Source organism: Poromitra crassiceps (genome assembly GCF_964638095.1).
Source record: "Poromitra crassiceps genome assembly, chromosome: 2".
NCBI lineage: Eukaryota > Metazoa > Chordata > Actinopteri > Beryciformes > Melamphaidae > Poromitra > Poromitra crassiceps.
In genome coordinates this window covers 71,051,719-71,077,857 of record NC_139624.1, presented here as the reverse complement: position 1 = coordinate 71,077,857, position 26,139 = coordinate 71,051,719, and the positions used below count along the sequence as shown (strand labels likewise).

Sequence of the window (26,139 nt, the reverse complement as noted above, 5' to 3'; positions counted from 1 at the left end):
CCTCCTAGCCACGGCATCCATCTTGTTCAAGTTGTTTTCCCCGCTAGTCGTTAGCTTGGCTAACAAATGTTGCTAACGTTAGTTGCTATTGCTAGCCTTTGCTCCATTGCTCTCACAGTGAATACAGTAGCCCGAAGAAAAACCAGAGTATTATTTCCTCCAGACCTCGCGCGGCGTCACCTATCTTCCTATCTTCCACAAAATTGAGGTAATCTTATTTTCTAACGTAACGCTAATTGCATAGCATGACATTAACGCTAGCTACATGTCCATTTGTCATTACAGGAGGACTAACGTTAGAGTAGCAGAAGTTAACATTATAAAACAGTAAACGTTAAACAGTATTGCATGCTGCACAGATTCGGACGTAGACGGAAAACAAACGCAGTTCTGTTTACCAATACCTACCTCTTTGAGATGAGGCAGAGCATATACTCATCTATATCTATCTAGCTAACGTTAGATCAACTGTATCAATCAATGAGGGGGAACAAGGGGGTTAAACTCCTCTGGATAGTTTATCCACCTCTGCATTTACAGTATTTACCAATCGCACGTAGTGTTGGGTAAGCAAACGTTAACGTTATACGGTGATTAACAGTGTCATTCATTTCTTCAAGGGGTAGCCGCCGTCCAGTACCAGTGATGGGACACACAACAGAGGATCAAATGATTTGTGAAGATTAAAGCTATGATATTCGGTTCTCCTGAGATTATAACGCTAAACTACATGTTACTGATGATGAGTTGTTTCAACATAGGATATTACAATAACACACAAGCCAAATGCTGACATGAGAGATTTGTTTTGAACAAGTTGTAGCTAGTATCTGCCAGTGACTGGAGAATATTGTTATATTTGCTTGTTTTAATGCTTTTGTCAATAAACATTGTCAACAAAGATAGCCTTGTTGTATATTATCATGTATCTGAATGTCGCAAATATGATCGCGCAGAACGATCCATTAGTTGTCTGGTCAGAGGCAGGTTGGATAAAATTATCAGATGTGATATAAAGATTGTTGATGTTGAGTGAAACTACGAACCGAAGATTGGACCAGAGGACATGACGACGGAGAAACAACCGACCAGCAGTCTGCTTCAATCAACGAATGCTTTATATTTATTGAAATGAAATATGGTGATATCTGGTGGTCTGAAATTACTCTCTCTAGCTAGGCTAACTGGCTCATATTATGTCATATTATTGTAACGTCTAAATCAGCATTTCATAACTTTATAATAGCCTAACGTGACTGTATAGCCTGGATGACGTTAGCTAATGCTACCCATCCTTCCATTGGCATATGCTGCCTTTAGCTTGTGGTATTATGGTACAGTAATATTGTCTAGCTGTCTAGCTAGACAGACAAGTTTATCTGAAATCAGGGTGACAAGATCCCTGCTGCTAGCTCATCTGCCTTTCTGTGTCACAGAGTATCTAGCATGTTTACAGTATCTTAACAGACTGCATTACATGCTACACCATGCAAATATATTTCAATATAATTCAAACAATGGTTCCTTTCCCATACCATGGTGGGCTGGACTGTATGTATTGCTGTGAAAAAGTTACATTTGATTGTTTCAAGTGTTACACGTTATATTTTTAACTGAGCTTTGCGGAATTACCTCAACACAATTGTGTATCAGCTTTAAATGTCCAATGCAGAGGAGGTTTTTCCAGTGAGGCATAGGAGGATGGTCCTCCTCTATTAGATTGGGGATTTTATATAAAAAAAAAATATTAAAAAAATATATTTTTTATTTTTATTTTTATATTTTTCATTTTTCATATTTTTTTTATAATAAAATATCAATCAAATGTGTTTTTTCTTATGTGCAGACGCTCATTTTTTCATTCATTATATAGCTCCATGCAGACGAGTCACTCTGGCCCTGGTCCCAGCATGGGGGAGGGGATTAAAAAACACCCGCCCTGTGGGCTTGATTTATTTGGTAATTTATCTAATGAAAAAATAAGATTGGTTGAAAAAGACTTGCAATTCACAGAAAACAGTGAGAGTGATGTGTTTTCCAACGAATCAGATTGAGGAGGAGGGGAGCTCTCCCTTAGCCTGTGAAACCAGGTGAAACCCTAATTGGTTGTTGTTTGATTGATAGATTGCTTGACATTGATTGACATTCTGTATTGTCCAATGCTGAATACGTCTGAAAATCGGCAACGTTGTTCCACTGGCTGGTCTGTGGTCACGCTGAATCAAGGAGGTGAAATCCACTGCTTGACCTGACAGGAAGGATTTACTGAGACAGTAGCAGCATATCATATTTCCCTCTTATTTTTATTTACTTTTTTATCAATCAGTAAGTGTTCACAAGCCAGACAGTCGTTGATATTGGATTACCACCAAAACGAGTTTCGAGTTGCGGGGAGACGAGCTGCGCGATACGGGCTTTTTGCAATGTCAGAAAACTGGAATATTTGCAACGTCTCGACTGCAGCGTTTTCCCTACAGACAGCACGGATATTCAAGTAAGTCAATTGATTTCAAGTTATCCGAACCTTCTATTAAATTCGGCGTGGAAATGGTTCACCGAGCAGCGCTATTTTTGTCGTATTGAAGTTTCATCCTGTAATTTCTTATACTAAAACCCGCGAACTTTAGATTCACACATTTTTTAACTGAATTTGGCCTGTAAATCGATAGCTGACAGCGGGCTCAATTTTAAAGCTTGAGTGGTGATCTTTATATCATATGAAAGTAGAAGAAATAAGGAATCGATTGGGATGAAGCATGTCAACCTAGGATGTCGGGAAGGGGGGGTAAATAACGCTCCAAAGTTGATAACTAAATGAGTAGTGCAGCACTGTTCACAGGAAGACACACTCTCGTTCCAGATGCAATTAAGTGTAATTTAACGCTATTTGACAACAGTTTCGGCCATAGACTTTGTCAAGTATCATACAAACAGTGCAAGACAGCCATTATAAAGACAGGTTAGCTGATTGAATGGACAACACCTGTCTTGTGAAAGCACACCTGAGTGTGAGACATCATAGGATGAATCAAAACATTGATGTCACAGGTAGGCTGTATACCATAATATATCATGAATCTATGTGAATAAATAGATTTATATAAATAGTACCGTAATCACAGCCTAATGCATAGAGATAAATCCTGAAACCTTCTCGCAACAGTTCTAGCCTAAGCCAGTGGTTTTCAAAGTGGGGTCCCCAGCAAAAAGGGGGGATAATCTATTTTCACTATAATTCCATGCCATCCATAAGTAACACAATCTAAAATAGTGTAGAAGTGAGTAACTAGGCTAATTATAACCATAACAGCACAAATAATTGACAAAAATCTCGAAATAAATATACAGTATTTACTCTGAGAAATGAAATAATGAGAAAAGGAACAATTATTGATGGTTAAAACTGAATAATGACATCACAACAGTCTAATCCTAATGCTAATTTAAAATGAGATTTGGGCGTTTTGGGCAAAAACTGCTTGTGGGTGAGAGTATCAGCAGCAGAGCACACGTCATATTTTCCCTGGGACCGCCTCAGGTGCCAGGTGCTGTTCCATCCTGTAGTCCTCTCACTGGGTGCTAATGCAATGCTCCTCACTGGGTGGAAAGCTAAGAGGCTTGACAGCATGGGAAACATGGCAAATACACACACACATGCGCGCACGCGCGCACACGTGAAAAAAAAAAGCCCAAAAAAAAGCCTTCGGTCGCCGCACTAGCTTCCTCCCCTGGTTCCAAGCTCACCAGCCACCACTGATATACAGCATTAAACAAACGACCAGCAGCATTCAAATGTGCAAAAACGTTATATTTATTGAAATGTGGTGATCATGTCACAAGTCACATTACATAACGATATAGCGTTAGGTGTTCTTTTGATCAACAGACCTCATAACGGGGATCTATACTGTTACGTGTGTCTACTAACATCATTAAAAGATCATAAAGGTAACGCTGTTTCTGGTATTTTACTTTTAATCTCTGGCTACGTTGCTAGCTAGCTAGCTAGCCTGCCTTGGCAACTGGTTGGGATCATCTGGTTTCCTGTGGCTGGTGTCAATCAAGGAAAATCCCGCCCCCAAAGTTATAATTTTTATCGGCTCTTTTACTCGAAATGGGACCATAATTTAGAAAACGGAGCCCAGGAGAGCATGAAAAATACTTGAAATTGTTTATTCAGACCATAAGCTAATTCGGAAAATGTTTATTTAAGACACAGAACGAGAGAGAAGTCGGCTCATTTTTAAATTGGAGCCAATGTACGTGTCGTCACTTCCGGACCTGACGTGCGCCCCCCTACGGACTTTCGAATTAATGGAATTCCAGGACGGGCGCCATAAATTCCCCCATTCTGTTGACCAATCTGTCTCACATGCCACATAGTGATCTTTCTGCATTGACACTGGGCTGATGCAGTGTGTATTGCAGACAATCTCTCTCACATGCCATATAGTGATATTTCTGCATTGACACTGTGTTGATGCAGTGTGTAGTGTGTTGCAGACAATCTGTCTCACATGCCATATAGTGATCTTTCTGCATTGACACTGGGCTGATGCAGTGTGTAGTGTGTTGCAGACAATCTCTGTCTCACATGCCATATAGTGATCTTTCTGCATTGACGCTGGGCTGATGCAGTGTGTAGTGTGTAGTGTGTTACAGGCAATCTGTCTCACATGCCATATAGTGATCTTTCTGCATTTACACTGTGTTGATGCAGTGTGTAGTGTGTTACAGACAGTCTGTCTCACATGCCATATAGTGATCTTTCTGCATTAATGCTGGGCTGATGCAGTGTATAGTGTGTGCAGTGTGTAGTGTGTGCAGTGTGTACAGTAGTGTGTGTAGTGTGTGCAGTGTGTAGTGTGTGCAGTGTGTACAGTGTGTTGCAGACAATATCTGCATGGCATACTTCCTTATTTACATCTCTAAGGATTTATGACCAGTGATGTGATGGCCACAGTTGAATATAGAAATGCATGCCAAGAGGGAAAAAAACTCAAAACCTGAGATACAATTATTTAGAATGGTCACACTCGATAAGGTATAGCTGGGTAATAATGACAATGATAATGTTTCCTTTTCTTCAATAATAAAAGTAAAAAAAAAAAAGGACTACTATAACAATGATCAAATTCATCAAATTACCGTACAATAAATAAGGGGGGTTGTTCTGAAGCAGTGGGACTGAATATAGTCAAGGGGAAAGTATGACACACACATGACATGCTGCTTGGATTTAATTTCACCCTTTCATTATAGAGGTCAGGAAGGCCATTGTCAAAGCCATTAGCATCAATCAAGACCAAGAAACAAATGTCCGGTCCTTGACACCAAAAGTAGGTCAGCCTTAATTAGGTTTTAGTGTCAGATCCTGTTTAAGACGTACCGTAGCTCTCCTACAGTAAATCACTGTCATGGAGGAAATGCAAGCAGCAGGAATAGCTCCTGGCTTAACAGCCACTACCATCGAAGAAGGTGCCTTGACATGTGAAATATAAAAGATCCATGGCTCCTCTTGGACAGACGAATGCGTAGGATGATGATACTGTCTGGCCTCTGTCTGGCACAATCACACAGAGTCCAGGGTTTAGGATGATGATACTGTCTGGCCTCTGTCTGGCACAATCACACAGAGTCCAGGGTTTGTGTAAAGATGAGCCAAGGTCCTTTTTATTGACCATATCAAGCATCACTAAGTAGAAGTGCATAGCCGTGATCATTCTGGCCGTTCCACAGTTTAATGAATGGAGCCTGGTCAGTGATCCTCTGCCTCACTAGGCTTTATAAACGCAGCTTCACTGCCCTCCAGCTGGAGCAAAACAAAGCCTCAACCACCAGCCTCTCTCCCCGGCTCCTAGTGCTGTGGGACAAGGCAAAGACTGTAGCACTGTCATCACTTTCTCCACTGTAGGAGACGAGAGAGGCTCTGCTCATGAAATGCACATGGCCTCGCTGCTGCAGCTAACTGAGCATCCCATCATGAGCATACTGTAGAAATGAGAGTCATGACTTGATCCAAGGAGAAGTAGGGGGGCCGAGCCATGTTTCTCATGCAGTGAGAATGAATGAGCAAAGCTTCGAGTTCTTTCTTAGGTTGCAGATGGAGCCGTCATAGACATCCCAATGTTAACCTGCCCAGCTGCTTGACTGCTGCTCCACTCCTGCAGCCTGTTGCACCAGCTGAACGTAAGTTCTCTCTTAAGTTGGGGTGTAAAGTCCACACTAACTGCTACGTTCAAACTATTGTAGTTAGTTTGACACTAAAGTTGTGTCTTTGTTTAGTTGCACCACGGAGACGTAAGATACATTTTAACTAGTAGACCCTAAAGTCCATACTAACCAAAATAGTGTAGCGGAAAATGATGTTTTCACTTTCTGTAGCCAATCAGTGAAAAGCACGGTGGAAACGGTGTTTATTTACCGTTGTTTAATTAAGTGGAATGAAAACAGTCGGGACATGTTGCCCACTGCAACTTAGTGCTTTCATATTTCATCAACACTAACCAAATGAGAACGTTATTGAGTAACGTTTGTTTAGGTTCATATTACTGTTAACGTTTATCTGTGAGCCCCTCATCAGTATTGTAGGCTAATTTACCACCATGCTGCCTCGCTAAATTGTTGCGGTTATTTTAATTTGTATGCAGTGCTGCAGCTTGTGGGAAACAAAAGCGTGAGTCATAAATATCAAAGGGTGTAATAATTGATCACGGAGAGCGCGTTGCGGACGCAAAACAACGATGCGCCCCGGTGCCAAGTTGCAATCCGTGCCAACTGCTATTTTACGGAGGACTTTACACCTAGTAAGACGTAGGTGTAAAATGTAAGTTCTAACTTATGCCTACGTTGTAACTATTTCACTTGGTGCAACCCAAATATCTTTAGTAGTGCGTAAACTCGGACTTAGTGAGACTTTACGTTCAAACTAGCTTACGTTTCAACTTACGCACAGCTGGTGCAACCCACTGCTGAGGAGTAACTGCTTGAGACTGAGAGAAACCTGCAGCACTAATGCAGGTCAGAAGCAAGATGTGAGAAGTTGCTGCAGTGGCTAATCAGGACTATATTAGCTCTGCTACTGTGAACAATCAATCAACTCCATGTAGCAGCTATATTCCTTTTGGAGCCCAACTGCAGGTTTGTGCTGACATGTTGATGTTTAACACAGTGGTAGAATGCATGTTCTGAACGACCTTCAGGGAGGCCATCCGTCATCTTGTTCTTTCAGCAGATACGCTGGTGATATCCTTGGGGAGCAGACAGCGAAGATCACCCAGAGCTCGCTGTTAGGGAGGCTTCAACTAGAGATCGGTGTGTCGGTGTGTGTGTGTGTGTGTGTGTGGTGTGTGTACCTATTTGTGTGTGTGTGTGTGTGTGTGTGTGTGTGCGTACATGCATGCAGGCGCCAAGTGTCCGTGTGCATGTTCATGTATACTGTATGAGACTAACCGAGCGCAACCCGAGTTAGCGATTAGCGCCCTGCTCATTCAGCTAGCAGCATCAATCATGGCGCGCACGTGGCACTTGGCAGCGACAGAATGAAACAGTAAACACGAGGTCAGGCCTGAACAGGAGTGAGGGGATGGATCTGTGCTCCAGCCGTAGGGGGAGCACAGATAAAGGAGTGAGTGAGGGAGCTCACTCACTGCTGTGTGGTAACTGACACCGCCACCTGCAGTAACCTCAGGGCATTTTCTCGCACTGTCTAATCAAGACAAACTGCACTGCAGCGTAACGCTGCCATGAACAACTCTCTATAACTGTAGTTACAGTACAATGTCCAATGAGCAGAAATGACCTGGGTAAGTGCCATCCATCCAGTCAGTGCCATTGACGGCACGGTGGATCAGTGGTTAGCGCTGTTGCCTCACAGCAAGAAGGTCCCGGGTTCGAACCCCAGTCCCTCCCAGTTCCTTTCTTTCTGTGTGGAGTTTGCATGTTCTCCCCATGTTTGTGTGGGTTTTCTCTGGTTTCCTCCCACCATCAAAGAGATGTATGTTAGGGTTAATACTCCTGTCCAAGGTGCCCCTGACCAAGGCAATGGCAAAAGAACTGGAGTTGGTCCCCGGGCGCTGCACTGCGGCTGCCCACTGCGGCTGCCCACTGCTCCTAGCTCTAGGAAGGTTCCTAGTAGAGGATGGGTCAAATGCAGAGGATGAATTTCCCCCATGGGGATAAATAAAGGATAACTTAACTTAACTTAACTCCAGCTATCGATTAGCTGTGTTGTCAGGTAATGATGACCCATGACTGTTTAAATGGAAGAGTATGAAATACAAGAGTCTATGACAATAATATATATGATTTGGTGGGCACCAGTGTATTACTTAACTTTCCGACAGCTGGTCTATCATTTGAAGGTGGACATATATCATGTGATGATGTCAACGGGAGATCTGAGAATCTCTGCCTTGTGTTTCAGCGCCAAATGTGTCCCCACTGTTGCCAGATCCACTTCCATTAGGGAGAGAAGCCTAATGTCTGCAGTATAGCTGTGCCGGTCCCTGTGCCAGAACCACAACCCACTGGACTCTGACAGGCTAATGTGATGGCTGCCTGCAGCACACATTTGCACATGATACACACAAACAGTACAATATGCAATGCAAACAACGTGCACTATTTGTCATGTACACACACACACACACACACACACACACACACACACACACACACACACACACACACACTTTTCCCCGCATAGAGGGAAAAAACATTATATCAGAGTGTATCAGAGATAGAGTACATTATAAATCTAGCCACGTTATAAACAACTAACCAACGCTGGCGGTCCATATGGAAACGGCGTTACTCGTTACTCGAAATGGTTAAAAGTTAAATCAATTTGGTCACAGTGGCGTTTTACTGCCACGTAAAGTAACGTTAGCCGCTAGCATTAGCCACAGTAGCCGATTACCCACAATGCCTTGCGTTATCCCAGCACCCAAGAACAGCTCGCGCTTCATTTAATGTATAAAATAAAGCTGATAATATACAATTGATTCACATTGAACTAGTACACCCGCGCGCAAACACCACCGTGACGTAAAGTTGTACCAAATCGGCCATTCATTTGAGGCCCCCCCAAAATGACTTGTGAAAACATGGCTGCATGTGCTGGATACTGTATGGGAGCAGGCATGTGCCTGTGATTTGGCCTGTGAGTGTATGTTTAGCAGAAGACTAGAGGGACTTCATCAGGCGCCATGGCTTTACTGCGACCATCATGTATCTTGGTGCGGGCGATGCAAGCGCACGGCGGAGACAGTGGGCCGCCGGGGAAATCACAAAGCAGCCCTCGCACCCGTATCATTTACGCAACTATTATTATTACTGCTCTGAAATAGGATCATTCCCACGATGCATTGCTGGCAAAGGCTTCGACGGAGGAGCGCAGAAGACCGGGGAAAGCAAGAGACAAAGACACACAATGCCCTTTCATTGCACATACACACACACACATGCACAAATACACTTATGCATTCACACACACACATGTTTACAGAAATAAACATCGTCTAGGCCAGCGGTCCACAAAGTGGGGGTCCGTGAGGGAGATCCAGGGGGTCCTAAGAATAGTGAGTCACTTTAATTCCTCTGTAAGTGAATTCACTACAAATTATCCCATTTAGAGAATGTAGAGTATATATATACGAATCACAGGTTTCACTCTGACCACTATTATCTCCCCACACACACTGTTGACAGTACTCTAAAATTCGCCCCTCAACAACAAAAATTGTTTGGGACAAACTCTTGTCAAAAGGGGGGGGGGGGGGCTGTGTTCTAAATCGGTGCTCTATTTGGGGGTCCGTGACATGAAAATGTTTGAGAGCCCCCCGTGATCCAGCAACTGCAGTTCAGTAGTGCTGCGGTGCCGTGTGCTCGACTGTTTCTGTCTGTCAGTCAGCCTCTGGCTCCAGACCAGAGTGTGGGTCAGAACCAGTGCTGCCATGGCCCGGCTCCAAGCATAACGACGTGCCTGAGGTTGGAAGGCTGCACCGGGGAGAGAGGAGTGACATCACAGCCTGGCTCTGTGCTCGAAAGCTATTGGTAATATTGCATAGAGAGACGTTGTGTGTGTTGGCAGTCTGTTGCAAGCCAGCTGGGAGTATTTACATTGCTGAAATTGATACAAGGTGGGAGCAACCAAAGGTAAAACTGGTGCAACGCACCTCTAAAATGTGTGCTTACTGTATTACACGATGTGGAGGCCTACATGAGTGAGTCAATGGCACTGAATGCTGAATTCTGTACAGTATGTCCTGTATATATGGAGTGGATAGTTTATAGTCTATCATGTGACTTGCATTGTCCCTTTGCACTTACGTGATGCCCTGTTGTCCTTGAGCTATTCACCTTTTTCCTGGACTTACGTTTCCCATGATTCTCAGCGGTAGCCGGTTGTCGACTTCCTGTTTACATTTTTTTCACTAGCAAGGAGGTGCGCGCCGCTGTCAAAGAGTGGGAACGTATGGCTTATTTTATCCAAAATGGCTAAAAATAGTAACGTTGTGTGGTTGCATAGCGGCGATATTTTACAAAAACGAGGTGAATGTCAATTCACTCGTACTGTATGTACTTTTATTTTGAAGGCTTAACGTCCAAACCGGAACTCTTATATTTGGTCATTGAACGGACCTTTAGCGGTCTCTCTCTTTCAAGATTCAAGATATTGTCACTCCGTTGTAGAATTATGCACGTGTGAAATTATTATGCTGGGGGGCTCCATTACAAGACATAGGTAGGTACAAAGTCACAACAATTATTATGATTATTTTCAGTCTCTTTTGCTATGAACGGTCCTGGGCGGAAACAGGCAACTGGCAGCTGGAAACAGGGAGGGGGGGTGTCATGGAAGCGCCCACTGTCTCACCATGAAACTCATGAATAGGCACAAATACCACCAAATGACCACTAAACTCCTGTACATGTGCTCTACTGGGCAAAAAAGCTCAATGTGATTCCTGAAAGCAGGACATTACATCTTACAGTACATTTCAAGGATTCAACCCATCGCACTATAAACACAGTGGCCAGAACCGATCATGTGCTTGAGAGAACAGCGTGATGATTGGACTTTGGCTGAAATAATCTTCAGTTTGGGGCTTTGACAGGTGGTGCTGGAGAGCAGATTGAGTTACTGTACGACTACCTGACAGAGCGCGCACGTTCTCAAACCGCCCATCCATCCACACCCCCTACCCAGCCCCCCTAATCCTCTCCCCATCGCCTGGGCCGTCAGCACACATCTGCTCCCTGTTACTGCTGGATGCCTCTGCTGTCAAGTCCATTAGGCCTTTTCTGTGCAGGCCAAACTGTATGAAGACGTACAGTACACATGCATACATGTATGTACACACACACACACACACACACACACACACACACACACACACACATTGTGTGTTTGCTAGATTTGAAATAGCACAGCTGATATGTACAAACATATCTCAAATGTTTGTATTATACAGTACGTATACTACAAGATGTAAAGAGGTGCTGCAGGTGGTTAAATGTTAACAAACACACACACACACATACATACAGACTAGGGATGCACGATATGGATTTTTAGAGCCGATACGATAACCGATAAATATATTCTTCTTGGCCGATAACCGATACGATATAACCGATAATTATTATAATAAAAATAGAGATATATATATATTTTTTAGTTTTTAACCTGTATTTTATGCACACCTGGGGTTAAAAAAGGGTTAGGGTAGATGTATGGATGTAGTGAGCATAGCTCTGACCTAACCAAATCTAACTGACATCACTGTGAACGCAAAACAAAGAAAACTTCTGATATAATATGATTGTTTTAATAAAGTGTATCACTCAATTATAGTCAATACAAAAATAAAGGCTTTTATAGAACGGAAAGCCAAGCTGCTTAGTTTGCAGATAAAACACAATGACAAAAGGCATAGTAATTTAGACTCTTATTGTCATACTGATCTGTTAAAATTTTGCATTGGTTCCAGTTCTCAGTGAATTGTAGCCTGGGCCCAATGAATGGGGCAGGCACTATAAACCATCTGTGTCGTTTCACTTTTTACTGAAAAATGCTGCCACCAGATTTAAAAAAAAGACACTATGTGATGTTGACTGACTGATGCTTTTTATGTAGCCTAATGTGCGCAACTGCGCCTTTGTTTTCATTATTGGCTCTGTCCCGCAGCTAACGCTAACTAGCGCGGTTAGCTTAACGTTAGCAAGTGTTTTTTTGGAGTTAAATACACAATCCCTGGATGTTTCATTTCGGGTAAAGGGGTTTCCATTAGTTTATAAGTTTACGCCAGCTCTGTGTATTAAGTGCTTATGTGGGGCTGTTTGATCACAAGCCACAGACTGTAAATGTCACAAGCAGTTTGTCTGCCAAGCGGACGAGCCTGCAGGGTAGGCCGCGCTACGAGCTAATGCTAACAAAACTCGCTAACAAAAATAACAAACATATCCGCTGCATCATCGCAAGCTTTGGTTTAACGTAATGCCAGCTTAGAGGTTTCCCCTCCTCTCGGAACCTGTGTGGGACTGGCAGCAGCCATGTTTGCGTCGCAGCTGTGATGTCACGAATGTGCGACAACAAAAATCTCCGCTTCCGAGGCAAAAAATAAACAGGATTATTATCGGATAATTTATCTGAAAAAGGCCATTATCGGAATAATAAATAATAACGCAAAATGGACATATCGGCCGATAATTATCGTGCATCCCTAATACAGACACACACACACACACACACACACACATACACACACACACAGACATTGTGTGTTTGCTAGATTTGAAATAGCACAGCTGAGTACAAACATATCTCAAATGTTTGTATTATACAGTACGTATACTACAAGATGTAAAGAGGTGCTGCAGGTGGTTAAATGTTAACCAACACACACACACACACACACACACACACACACACACACACACACACACACACACACACACACACACACACACACACACAGATCTAGACACGCAGACGCATCCAAACACACACACTCGTACACATCATATAATATGTCCCTCCCTGTAGTATTGGAGCAGTGACATTTGTCAGACTGATGGTGAAGCCTCATATCCTCACTGGAGGCTGTCAATAACATAAAGGCGACACCAGAAGAATGCCAATATTCCCTTTCACTATGAAAAGGCTACAGTGTCCCAGAACACCTAGTGCAGCATATTACAGAATGACACAAAGAGATAGCGTTAGCAGGCCAGTCTGAAAGGCCTGACTCACACAGAGGACAGAGATGACCCAGCACTATTGGGTTTCTGTGTCCCTGCAGAACTACAACAGTGTTTTGGGAAATATGAGGCAATGCATGAATGACATGGATGTTATTATGGTGGAGGATATGCAGTGATGTGTCACATGACTGGCCTACTGAGGATATGCAGTGATGTGTCACATGACTGGCCTACTGAGGATATGCAGTGATGTGTCACATGACTGGCCTACATGTAAATAATGATGAATGTTATTATGGTGGAGGATATGCAGTGATGTGTCACATGACGCCTACATGTAAATAATGAATGTTATTATGGTGGAGGATATGCAGTGATGTCTCACATGACTGGCCTACATGTAAATAATGAATGTTATTATGGTGGAGGATATGCAGTGATGTGTCACATGACTGGCCTACATGTAAATAATGAATTTTATTATGGTGGAGGATATGCAGTGATGTGTCACATGACTGGCCTACATGTAAATAATGAATGTTATTATGGTGGAGGATATGCAGTGATGTGTCACATGACTGGCCTACATGTAAATAATGATGAATGTTATTATGGTGGAGGATATGCAGTGATGTGTCACATGACTGGCCTACATGTAAATAATGATGAATGTTATTATGGTGGAGGATATGCAGTGATGTGTCACATGACTGGCCTACATGTAAATCCTGATGAATGTTATTATGGTGGAGGATATGCAGTGATGTGTCACATGACTGGCCTACATGTAAATAATGATGAATGTTATTATGGTGGAGGATATGCAGTGATGTGTCACATGACTGGCCTACATGTAAATAATGATGAATGTTATTATGGTGGAGGATATGCAGTGATGTGTCACATGACTGGCCTACATGTAAATAATGATGAATGTTATTATGGTGGAGGCTATGCAGTGATGTGTCACATGACTGGCCTACATGTAAATAATGAATGTTATTATGGTGGAGGATATGCAGTGATGTGTCACATGACTGGCCTACTGAGGATATGCAGTGATGTGTCACATGACTGGCCTACATGTAAATAATGATGAATGTTATTATGGTGGAGGATATGCAGTGATGTGTCACATGACGCCTACATGTAAATAATGAATGTTATTATGGTGGAGGATATGCAGTGATGTCTCACATGACTGGCCTACATGTAAATAATGAATGTTATTATGGTGGAGGATATGCAGTGATGTGTCACATGACTGGCCTACATGTAAATAATGAATTTTATTATGGTGGAGGATATGCAGTGATGTGTCACATGACTGGCCTACATGTAAATAATGAATGTTATTATGGTGGAGGATATGCAGTAGGGATGGGCATCGAATTTCGAATTTTCGAATAATCGTTGTTATTATCAAGGTCGACTTTTATTATTGAAATTCGAAATTCGATTTTTTTTTTTTTTTTTTTTTTTTTTTTTTTGAGTGAAATGTTGCATTGTCTCCCCTGATTCTAAGTATAGTCAAATCGCTTGGTTTGAGCAAGTAAAACAATTTGTATAAGCATTTTAAGCAAGGTTTATGGAAAAATGAATGGCGGATGAAATCCCATGAAGAGGGAGAGGGGGTGACTTTGGCACCCCTTTGGCATTCAGACCTGAGCCTACTAAATATTTAATGAACCACTCATGATTGTCAAAACAGTTTTTTATTTTCGAAAATGTCAATGTCATGTAACATGTTCTTTACTTCAGTGGTGCAATGCTTGTTTGAGCTAAAAATCCACAGCAGAAGCTTTTTATATTAATTAATAAAGCCGTAGACTTAGAATCAGGGGAGACAATGCAACATTTCACTCACAAAAAAAAAAAAAAAAAAAAAAAAAAATATTATTTTTTTTTTTTTACATTTTTTTTTTTTTTTTTCGAATTTCGAATTAAATTCGAATTTGGCCAGCGAATTTCGAATAGTGTTTTTGCTAGAAATGCCCATCCCTAATATGCAGTGATGTGTCACATGACTGGCCTACATGTAAATAATGATGAATGTTATTATGGTGGAGGATATGCAGTGATGTATCACATGACTGGCCTACATGTAAATAATGATGAATGTTATTATGGTGGAGGATATGCAGTGATGTGTCACATGACTGGCCTACATGTAAATAATGATGAATGTTATTATGGTGGAGGATATGCAGTGATGTGTCACATGACTGGCCTACATGTATAAATAATGATGAATGTTATTATGGTGGAGTATGCAGTGATGTGTCACATGACTGCCCGGAGGATATGCAGTGATGTGTCACATGACTGGCCTACATGTAAATCCTGATGAATGTTATTATGGTGGAGGATATGCAGTGATGTGTCACATGACTGGCCTACATGTAAATAATGATGAATGTTATTATGGTGGAGGATATGCAGTGATGTGTCACATGACTGGCCTACATGTAAATAATGATGAATGTTATTATGGTGGAGGATATGCAGTGATGTGTCACATGACTGGCCTACATGTAAATAATGATGAATGTTATTATGGTGGAGGCTATGCAGTGATGTGTCACATGACTGGCCTACATGTAAATAATGAATGTTATTATGGTGGAGGATATGCAGTGATGTGTCACATGACTGGCCTACTGAGGATATGCAGTGATGTGTCACATGACTGGCCTACATGTAAATAATGATGAATGTTATTATGGTGGAGGATATGCAGTGATGTGTCACATGACGCCTACATGTAAATAATGAATGTTATTATGGTGGAGGATATGCAGTGATGTCTCACATGACTGGCCTACATGTAAATAATGAATGTTATTATGGTGGAGGATATGCAGTGATGTGTCACATGACTGGCCTACATGTAAATAATGAATTTTATTATGGTGGAGGATATGCAGTGATGTGTCACATGACTGGCCTACATGTAAATAATGAATGTTATTATGGTGGAGGATATGCAGTGATGTGTCACATGACTGGCCTACATGTAAATAATGATGAATGTTATTATGGTGGAGGATATGCAGTGATGTGTCACATGACTGGCCTACATGTAAATAATGATGAATGTTATTATGGTGGAGGATATGCAGTGATGTGTCACATGACTGGCCTACATGTAAATAATGATGAATGTTATTATGGTGGAGGATATGCAGTGATGTGTCACATGACTGGCCTACATGTAAATAATGATGAATGTTATTATGGTGGAGGATATGCAGTGATGTGTCACATGACTGGCCTACATGTAAATCCTGATGAATGTTATTATGGTGGAGGATATGCAGTGATGTGTCACATGACTGGCCTACATGTAAATAATGATGAATGTTATTATGGTGGAGGATATGCAGTGATGTGTCACATGACTGGCCTACATGTAAATAATGATGAATGTTATTATGGTGGAGGATATGCAGTGATGTGTCACATGACTGGCCTACATGTAAATAATGATGAATGTTATTATGGTGGAGGATATGCAGTGATGTGTCACATGACTGGCCTACATGTAAATAATGATGAATGTTATTATGGTGGAGGATATGCAGTGATGTGTCACATGACTGGCCTACATGTAAATAATGATGAATGTTATTATGGTGGAGGCTATGCAGTGATGTGTCACATGACTGGCCTACATGTAAATAATGAATGTTATTATGGTGGAGGATATGCAGTGATGTGTCACATGACTGGCCTACGTGTAAATCATGCACCCCCCACCCCCCCCCCCCCCCCCCCCCCCCGAGCGGAATCTCCCTAAATAACGTGATGAAGTTTGGCTGTGGGCTCTGTTCTGTTCTGCGTCTAATTATCTACACAATCAGCAGCAGATGTTCCGCTGGAGCCTGACGTGTGGACCAGTCGCCCTCCCAGGTACTCGACAAGGGAACACACTCTGGCAAGGCTTCAAAACGCTTTGGCAGAGCCATGACTGATTCTTTCTATTAACTCAGATGGTATCCACCTCTATCATCTAATCTAATACTACAGGATCTGTATTTCAGTGGTAACTTCAGAATAGAAGGACTGGCACAACTCAAATATTCACATGCAGACAGAAGGAAAGCTTTCAGCTTGGATCTATGATAACAGGCGGCCTGTTTGACAGACTTCAAGGACGTCTGGAGTGTGTGCGTGCGTGTGTGTGTGTGTGTGTGTGCCCACTCAGAACCTTCTCCTGTATTCACAGCTTTGTTACAGATAGGTGGAACTGTGCGACACAGATATGAGATATTTGATAAAAGCTATATCTAATTTCTTTTTTGCACAGTATCACAAAATCCTCAACATGAATGATTGATGTGTCTCTTGTGCCTTCGGGGGGCATTCACATCCTGTCATAAACGGGCAGTTTGAATGTGTGTTCCTGGCAGCATGTCGTATAGGTACTGTATCACATGTTCACTCTGCCAATCGAGAGGACAGAAGGAAATGTGGTGATTCAATGAAGGTAGGCAGTTATTTTCAAGTCCCAGAAGCATCTGTTTTTCATGTCGGCTCTTAAGGAAGAATTTCCACCTCATTGAGTTAACCATGCCTGGCCAATCACAGAGGGTCTCAGGTGTGCAGCAAACCAATGGGGTGTGAGGTAATTGAGTGCAACAGCTCTACAGAAGCACTACATCATCAGGGCCAAGGTGACACGCTGGGCGTTCTCATCCAATCACTGCTGCCCCGCTGTGTGTGTCCTCAACCAATCATAAAATATTCCTGCTGGGTTCTTTCAGCCAATCACCTTGAGGCCCTGCTGAGCATTCAGAGGCACGGCCGAGAGAATGTACGTTTTCTCCTGATGCATAGAAAACTGTCAGCAAGTCTTTGTAGCAGAGTTGTAAAGTCAAATCTGAATTTGACCGCAGCACAGGGTAGTCTGAAAGAAACGTGTGTGTGTGTGTGTGTGTGTGTGTGTGTGTGTGTGTGTGTGTGTGTGTGTGTGTGTGTGTGTGTGTGTGTGTGTGTGTGTGTGTGTGTGTGTGTGTGTCTGATGTTGTTGTTGTCAGTGTAAATCACAGAGGTGTTCATCCTAGAGGTTGGCTGTACCTTTGACCACAGCCTAGAGGAGGCCTTTCTGACCAAGATGTTCAAGTATCAACAGCTGAAGCAGACCATTTTTCACAGCTGGGCTACAGGTGTAAACTTTTACTTTTCATATTCGGTAGCCTGGGTCATGTTCACAAACTGGTTGTGAGAGGCCTCCAGATGGCTGGACTACCTAAGAGAAGTGCCAAACAGCTAGCAAGGTATTGCTCAGGCTCTGCGATTATTGGTAGCCGCTCAATATGGAGAAGGCACTGCTGCGTGTGTGTGTGTGTGTGTGTGTGTGTGTGTGTGTGCGCGCGTGTTTGTGTGGATGCAGAGTATAACATACCTCAGTCTCTTGTAGTACTGTTTGACCTTATCCAATGAGGCTGCATTGATGTGGGCCTGGTATTCCTCCACAGACACATTGTCTCTGTAGTAGTATCCCTCCATACTCTCTAATGCTACAAAGACAGACAGACAGAGAGATATAGAGATATTTAGATAGAGAGAGAGAGAGAGAGAGAGAGAGAGAGAGATAGGGAGATAGATAGATAGATAGAGAGATAGAGATAGATAGACAAATAGATAGATGGATAGATAAATAGATAGATAGATAGATACAGTAGATAGATAGATAAATAGATAAATAGATAGATGGATAGATAAATAGATAAATAGATAGATGGATAGATAGATACAGTAGATAAATAGACAGATGGATAGAGAGAGAGAGAGAGAGAGAGAGTGTGAGAGTGTATGAGTGTCTGCCAGTGTTTTTGATGAAACTTGGAAGTTCCTAAACCTTCCTCGCCTCGCCATACCTTGTGTGAAGAGCACAGGGTAGATCTTGAAGCCTCCTCCGTTCTTCAGCCTCTGAGGCAGCTGGGAGAAGTAGAAACTCTCCAAGCAGAAGCAAACCTTCAGGGCCTGGCGGGTGCCCTCCATCTGGTATGAGATGGGCATGTCTGCTAGATCAGGGCAGAGGAGAGGAGAGGAGAGGAGAGGAGAGGAGAGGAGAGGAGAGGAGAGGAGAGGAGAGGAGAGGAGAGGAGACAATCGATAACGATGTAATGATACTTCTCATTACTTGCAAAAACATTCAGGACGTAGTGTACATACTTGCCACCAGAGGCTCCCCTTCAAACTGGCGGAAGTAGAAAGTGACCTTCTCCAAGTCAATCAAGGCCACCTGAGTGTCCTCCAACATGGCCTGCTCGTCAGTCTGTCGAGAGGCACAAAGCAGCCATAAGTGTGTGTGTGTGTGTGTGTGTGTGTGTGTGTGTGTGTGTGTGTGTGTGTGTGTGTGTGTGCGTTTGTGTGTGCGTCTGTGTGTGTGTGTACTAGGGCATTCACAGACTAGTCGACTAGTCGACTAGTCGACTAGTAAAACCACTAGTCGACACTGTGCTTAGTAGTCGACTAGTCGTTTTAGCAACAACAAAAAAAAAAAAAAAAAAAAAAAAAAAATTTTTTTTTTTTATATCTTTAAGAAAGAACATACATGGACTATCATATCCCATATCCCCCACAAAGAACATCAAAACACAACAAAACAAAACAAGAAAACTGCATAAAATACACAATAATCCAAGAACAAACAAGACTATTGGACAAACAACCAAACAAAAACAATGCATTCAAAGTAAATACATAGATCTTGCCCTGTTGGCAGCTAGGAAATGCATAGCTTTAAATTGGAAAGCATCCAATCCCCCAGCTGTAGTTCACTGGTGGAATGAACTCTCAAGCTACCATACGTTGGATAACATTTACTACAAGAAATTTACTACAAGAATCAGATTCTTAGACATCCCCAAAATATGGCAACCACATACAGAGTTTGACTTTAAGAACTTTTTACCCCAGTGTCATTAGGCTTATCAGGATAGGAGCTGAATGCATTGTTTTTGTTTGGTTGTTTGTCCAATAGTCTTGTTTGTTCTTGGATTATTGTGTATCTTATGCAGTTTTCTTGTTTTGTTTTGTTGTGTTTTGATGTTCTTTGTGGGGGATATGGGATATGATAGTCCATGTATGTCGTGTAAATACCTCATGTTCTTTCTTAAAGATTTAAAAAAAAAAAAAAAAAAAAAATTTTTTTTTTTTTTTTTTTATTAAAAATAAATTAAAAACGGTTAGTCGACTAGTCGACTACCTTTAGGGACGACTAGTCGACTAGTAAAATTCACTAGTCGTGAATGCCCTAGTGTGTACCCGCATGTGTGTGCTGGTTTCCTGTTCAAACATCCGCCCCAACATCCTCACACACAAACACACACAAAGTACATCTGCTGGTGGCCGAGGTGAGGGGAGGGGCATGCTGTTTGTTTCTGCCCCACCCACCTCAACCATAAAAGAGCTTTTAGTCTCTCCCCCCCGACCCTAACTACTGTACATATTAACCCCAAATCCAGCATTTTGACTGTATCATTTGAGATAATTGAAGGTGAAAGTCCCACATTACTTTGTCACTTCAAATGGCTCCTTTCTGAAACTGGAGGCGTTTTAAAAACACAACCGAGAGCCTGCTTTGTTCCACACGGGGCACTAGAGAGGGAAATGTCTCAAGAAAGAAAAGGGCAGAGAGAGAGAGAAAGAGAGAGAGAGGGAGATAGAGAGAGAGAGAGAGAGGGAGAGAGAGAGAGAGAGAGAGAGAGAGGGAGAGAGACAGAGAGAGAGAGAGAGAGAGAGTGAAATTGAGAGAGACAGAGAGAGAGAGAGAGAGGGAGAGAGAGAGACAGAGAAAGAGAGATGGAGAGAGACAGAGACAGATGGAAAGAGAGAGATGGAGAGAGACAGAAGTCGGGTTTCCATCCACCTGTTTTTATGCGAAATTTCAATTTGCGCATAAAAAACTGAGTGGAAACGCTGCCTAATTCGCAAGAACCTCCAAATACAGCAAAAAAGTTTTTCCACGCTTGAGGGAGGCGGAAAAGTCGGATGCATCGATAAAACGAAAATGCGAAATGTGCGGTGGAAACAGATTAACTCATTCACCGCCAGTTTAGGACTGCCAATATTTAGCACAGGCCAAAGATTTTCATAATTGTTGGTCATCTTTCAAGACCCACAGTAAATTATCTATTAGCACCAGAGTGATTTGCAATACCTCAAAATGAAGATGTACGTCTCTGGGTTCACCAGGGAAAAAAAAGTGAGCTTTTAGCATGTTCTGTACTCTACTTATAGCCATTTATATACACCCTGTTTTCAGCCAAAAAGTATCTGTGAGAAAAGAAATTGCAGAAAATGGCATTTATGTACACAGCACACAATATCAGGCAGAACTCGCTCTCAATTATTTTATTTTGAACTGTATTGACATCAGACATGTAAATATTATTCATTATGACACAAATGACAAAAAAAATAAATATATATATATATATATATATATATATATATGAAGTGCTTTTTTTACATTCAACAATACAGTTTGCTCAGTGTGAGTGAGTGTACAGACAGACACACAGACAGACAGACAGACAGACAGACACACCGACAGACAGACAGACAGACAGACAGACACACACACACACACACACACACACACACACACACACACACACACACGATCCCCCTTTTAGATTTCTAACCCCACTTAGGATAAGCAATAACCACGCCCTGTGGCGCTGGGATTGGCCAGGAGCAACACTGGAGGGCACGCAGCCCTCTGTGTGAAAGCCATTTATGTGGCGAGGCTGTGTGGAGGAGGAGAACAGCTTCTCCTCCTCCACACAGTTGTGACTCCGTCTCGTCTCTTTCGGGCTGGCACATAGGAACGGGGTCCAGGGACCAGGATCGATCATGTTGGTCACGGGTTTGACTACTGCGGTTTCGATGTCCGCTGCTGTGCAGCAAGTCGATCAGCTCTGCAGCGCGGCGAGGGGGCATTTCAATGGCGTTTCTCCTCTGTAACAAGGAAGCGCGTTTCCTTTCCACCTTCTTCCTAATTTCAAACAACAGCTGCGGTATGTGTTTGATAACGTGCTGTCGGCTTGAGTTTGAGGTTAGGGACCCGAAACTATGTCACAGGCTGGGTAAGTGTTTCAACTATGCGCTGCACTCATAAAAACAAAAACACGTCAAACACGTCATTGGCGGGGAGGGCTATTTCTGATAACACGTCAAAGACGTCAATGGCGGTGAATGAGTTAAAGTGTAACTTACCCCCAAAACATTTTTTTCAGCTTTTAACCAATATATATGACTTTGGGGGTGGTGTGTGAAGAATTCTGGTCAAAATTTCCACATTTGAGACCAAACTGTTGCCATTCTACCATTTGTATATTTTTTCAGCAGCATAGCTGGCATAAGTGCCCTCTATGGGTGGAACACTGCTTTTTTTTGCCGTCAAATGAATGGGAGATTTGGTACAACCTGACGTCACGTTGTCCCCAAAGACTATGGGATTTCAAGATAGTTACTCCCCTACTCCCCCTGTACCCTTTTCCGGCTCCTCACAACTCCAAGCCTATTCCCATGATGTCACAAGAATTTCCTACCAATATGGTGCTACAATACACACAGCTCATTGGCTGTTTGTGTCACTTGACCTGTTAATCACCTGTTAATTGATTACAATCGCCTGTTATTTTCCTACCAACTCCTATGTAACACAATACTATCAATAAACGCCACTATAATCATAAAAGGAAGGACATGGCATTGTGTTGCTGTAAATCATTCCCAACCTTTTTCATACTAAGGAGCCCTATGATGAGATTTGGTCTCTCAGATGCAAATCTGATTTTTTTTTTTTTTTATGTAGCCTAGATATGATTTTGTCCAGAATTCCATATATATTAGGTTGAGAGACAACATAGAATGCTGGAATCCTGTCAAGGACCACTGGTGGTCTTCTGTGCCCCTTTTCGCTGGGGACACGGAGCTGCTGCTGCACTGACGCTCTGCCCGCCTGTTTGTGACCAGCTGCTTGCCCAGTCATATGCAGCGGTTCACGCAAACAGATGCGGGATTCCCACAATCCTGTATCCAATTTCAGATACTGATTGTGCAGAAAAATCGCACACCAGCGATTTTTGTTTGTGTTTGTTTGTTGTTGTTTTGTGAGGGCTACAAAGGGAGGAGGCTGTTTCGCCTCTATGAGCAGCTGCCAGCCGGGCTGAGGAGGAGGGAGGGGGGAGGAGGAGAATGTTCCAGTACCCCGGTGCAGCTCTGCGCTCGAGAGGAAAAGCAGAGGTGCAAACTTTTGACAAGAATCATGGAAAAGGGAGAAACGAAAATTAAAAAGGGACTTCATGGCGGTCTATATGGCAAGTTGGACAAGGGCATAACGTGGAGAAATCTCGCATTGTGTTACCCCAGAGCGGGGGTTTGTCCTATTGTGCGGTGTGCTGCGGTAACCAGCCTCGCATCACTAGTCTCTTTTAAATTAAGTTTAGACAAGCCACGCACACACATGGGAGAAAAATAATTCAATTTCTAGTTCGCCACTGAATGGCCAAATTGATATAACTTTCAACCATTTTGAGCAACGCTGTTTCCATACAGGCCACCAGCGTTGGCTAGTTGTTGATATTTATAAAGATATTGCAGCTCTCATATAAATTATTTTCGAGGCGGTGGGCAAACTGTAATGGCGTCGATTTCCGGAGAAAAATTCCTGAGCTGAGCACAGCCAAAGAGTATAGTATAGACAAGAGGATACATAATTTCTTGGTTTTTCCCATAGGTTTTTCAAATCAAGCAGCATGCCGTTTTGTTACATATCTGGGGGGTAAGTCCCCCTTTAAGCGATATTCCGTTGTCTCTCCATTCAAAAACCACACAGTTTGCCTTGATCACTGCAAAACATGACATGCCGTGTAGCCTCCACACAATAGGGCTACACACGGTAAATCATGGTAAATACGCAGCACAATACCTGCCGTGGTAAACAGAAGAAGACTGGGCTATTAACTTTAAGTCGACTCACTTCTTGAATTGAATGAAATTGTATTAATTTACTATCTGCTCCGTGGATTATAACGTTATGCTTGCCGAGTCGCACCTGGTAATCCAGAAATGGCGTTATGGTACCTTTGTCTAGATCATCAAGAAACTTTAAATGAATAACGTTAGATGTGTTTAACAGAGCTGTATATCGGGTCTAGCAGCTGATCAGCAGCTCAGACAGCCTCAAACACCAGGTGATTGACAGCTCTATAATTCGCAAAATAGCAGTGGATGGAAACACGCATTATTTCGCATTTTCTTTTGACGACTTTCTGAAAATTTGATTAGAAGTTGCGATACATTTGGATGGAAACCCAGCTAGAGAGACAGAGAGATGGATAGAGACAGAGAGAGAGAGACAGAGAGAGAGAGATGGAGAGAGACAGAGAGAGAGAGAGACAGAGAGAGATGGATAGACAGAGAGAGAGAGAGACAGAGAGATGGAGACAGAGAGAGAGAGAGAGGTAGGAGCAGAGAAAGTATGAATGATAGTTGGGGAGCTGATGTCAGCCTGCAGAACCCTCTAACCTACATAGACAGACAGTGACAGTCATCCTAAAGACACGACTAAAGCACTTCCCTGTACGTGTCTCTAATTCCCACTGAAAGGAAACAGAAATAGAAAGTTAAGCTAAATCTCGCCTTTCTCTTCAAACCTGCATCTCTGCCATAATGCGTGAATGCACAGGGGAATGACTGAGAAAATAATTACTTTACAGAAGCTAATCATTAATTAATGAATAATTAGCAGAGCCCTCCAGGACGCCGAGCGTCAGTTTCCCCCACTGGGCTAAATTACCTTTCAAATCAAAAGGTATTTCTCAGATAGGAAGGGCAAGAGTATGAGAGCAATTCCTCCTAGTCGATTCAAACCTGGCGAGCTGTGATTCATATTCAAATGGACAAAATGGAGTATTTTAAAAAACAATTAAAACCAACAGCTGCTCACAACAAACTCCCCTCTGCACTACTGCAGTCTATTCCACTGGATTGACATTTTGTGAGAGCTGACACAGCTCTCACAAATTGATTACTGACATGAAAGTAATTGACACTGTGGGATTTTATTAAAGCTGCGAGTCCATTTATGAACTACTTAGAGAACATTTTTGAATAGTTGATTAAAGGTTCGGTTTTTTGAGGCTGGAAATGTCAACTAATGATTTTAGATTTGTTTTCCTTCCAAAATAGACAGAATGTATTTTGGAATGAAAGCATTTATCCCTATCGCTGAATTAAAGATATTTATCATGTTTGTCAGAGGGCACGCTATCTCATGCCTTCTGGTTCTGCCCTTCACTGACGGGATTCTGGGCCAAAATATTTGATTGGTCCTACAAAATAACCCTTCAGCCGAAGGTAGAACTCGCCATCTTCGGCTGCTCGGAGTCCTCTCTGAACTTTCCCTACAGCTGTGCAACAATCTCTGACACTGGGGACATCTGTCGCCAAAAGACTCATTCTGAAGGAAAGGAAGTCCTCCTCTTCGCCTTCTTTTCAGGTGTGGCTGATGGACATGATCTCTGTTATACAGATGGAGAGGATCAGGTCCCTGAGAACCAACTCGCTCAAAAGGTTCTCAACTGTCTGGGACCCGTTTTTGGCCGACTTTGACGAGGTTAAGAATGACAAGTGACTGAGGTTAGGGGTGACGGATGGTTCGCCCAGCTGGTGTCTCGTGGACCCCTCGCGTGGGATCTCATGTACATTGTCTCTTGCAAGCACATGAGCCCCTTATGCAGCTGGTAGCACCACGTTGTAATGATGAATGTCAATGATGTATGTTGTTTTTTGTCTCGGTCGTATGCTGTTCTATAAAAATTGAAAATAAAAATGTTGAATGTTTGAATCAATATACAGAGGTTCAGGGTCTGAGCTTGAGTTGTGGTTTGACTTGGACTTTTTAACGTG

The 26,139-nt window shown here is 42.5% G+C and overlaps 1 protein-coding gene across 3 annotated transcripts in view; it reads right to left on the bottom strand.

Moving 5' to 3' along the window:
- Nucleotides 1–26,139, bottom strand: part of prex2 (phosphatidylinositol-3,4,5-trisphosphate-dependent Rac exchange factor 2) — a gene marked incomplete at its 5' end in the record, with an annotated part of 261,316 nt that overhangs the window by 42,182 nt on the left and 192,995 nt on the right. For all 3 annotated transcript variants that reach the window (XM_083655690.1, XM_083655691.1, XM_083655692.1), the window contains 3 exons: nt 18,617–18,731; nt 19,092–19,235; nt 19,390–19,492. In XM_083655690.1, the coding sequence (XP_083511816.1) occupies nt 18,617–18,731; nt 19,092–19,235; nt 19,390–19,492 (362 nt within the window). The remainder of the gene's footprint in view (nt 1–18,616; nt 18,732–19,091; nt 19,236–19,389; nt 19,493–26,139) is intronic.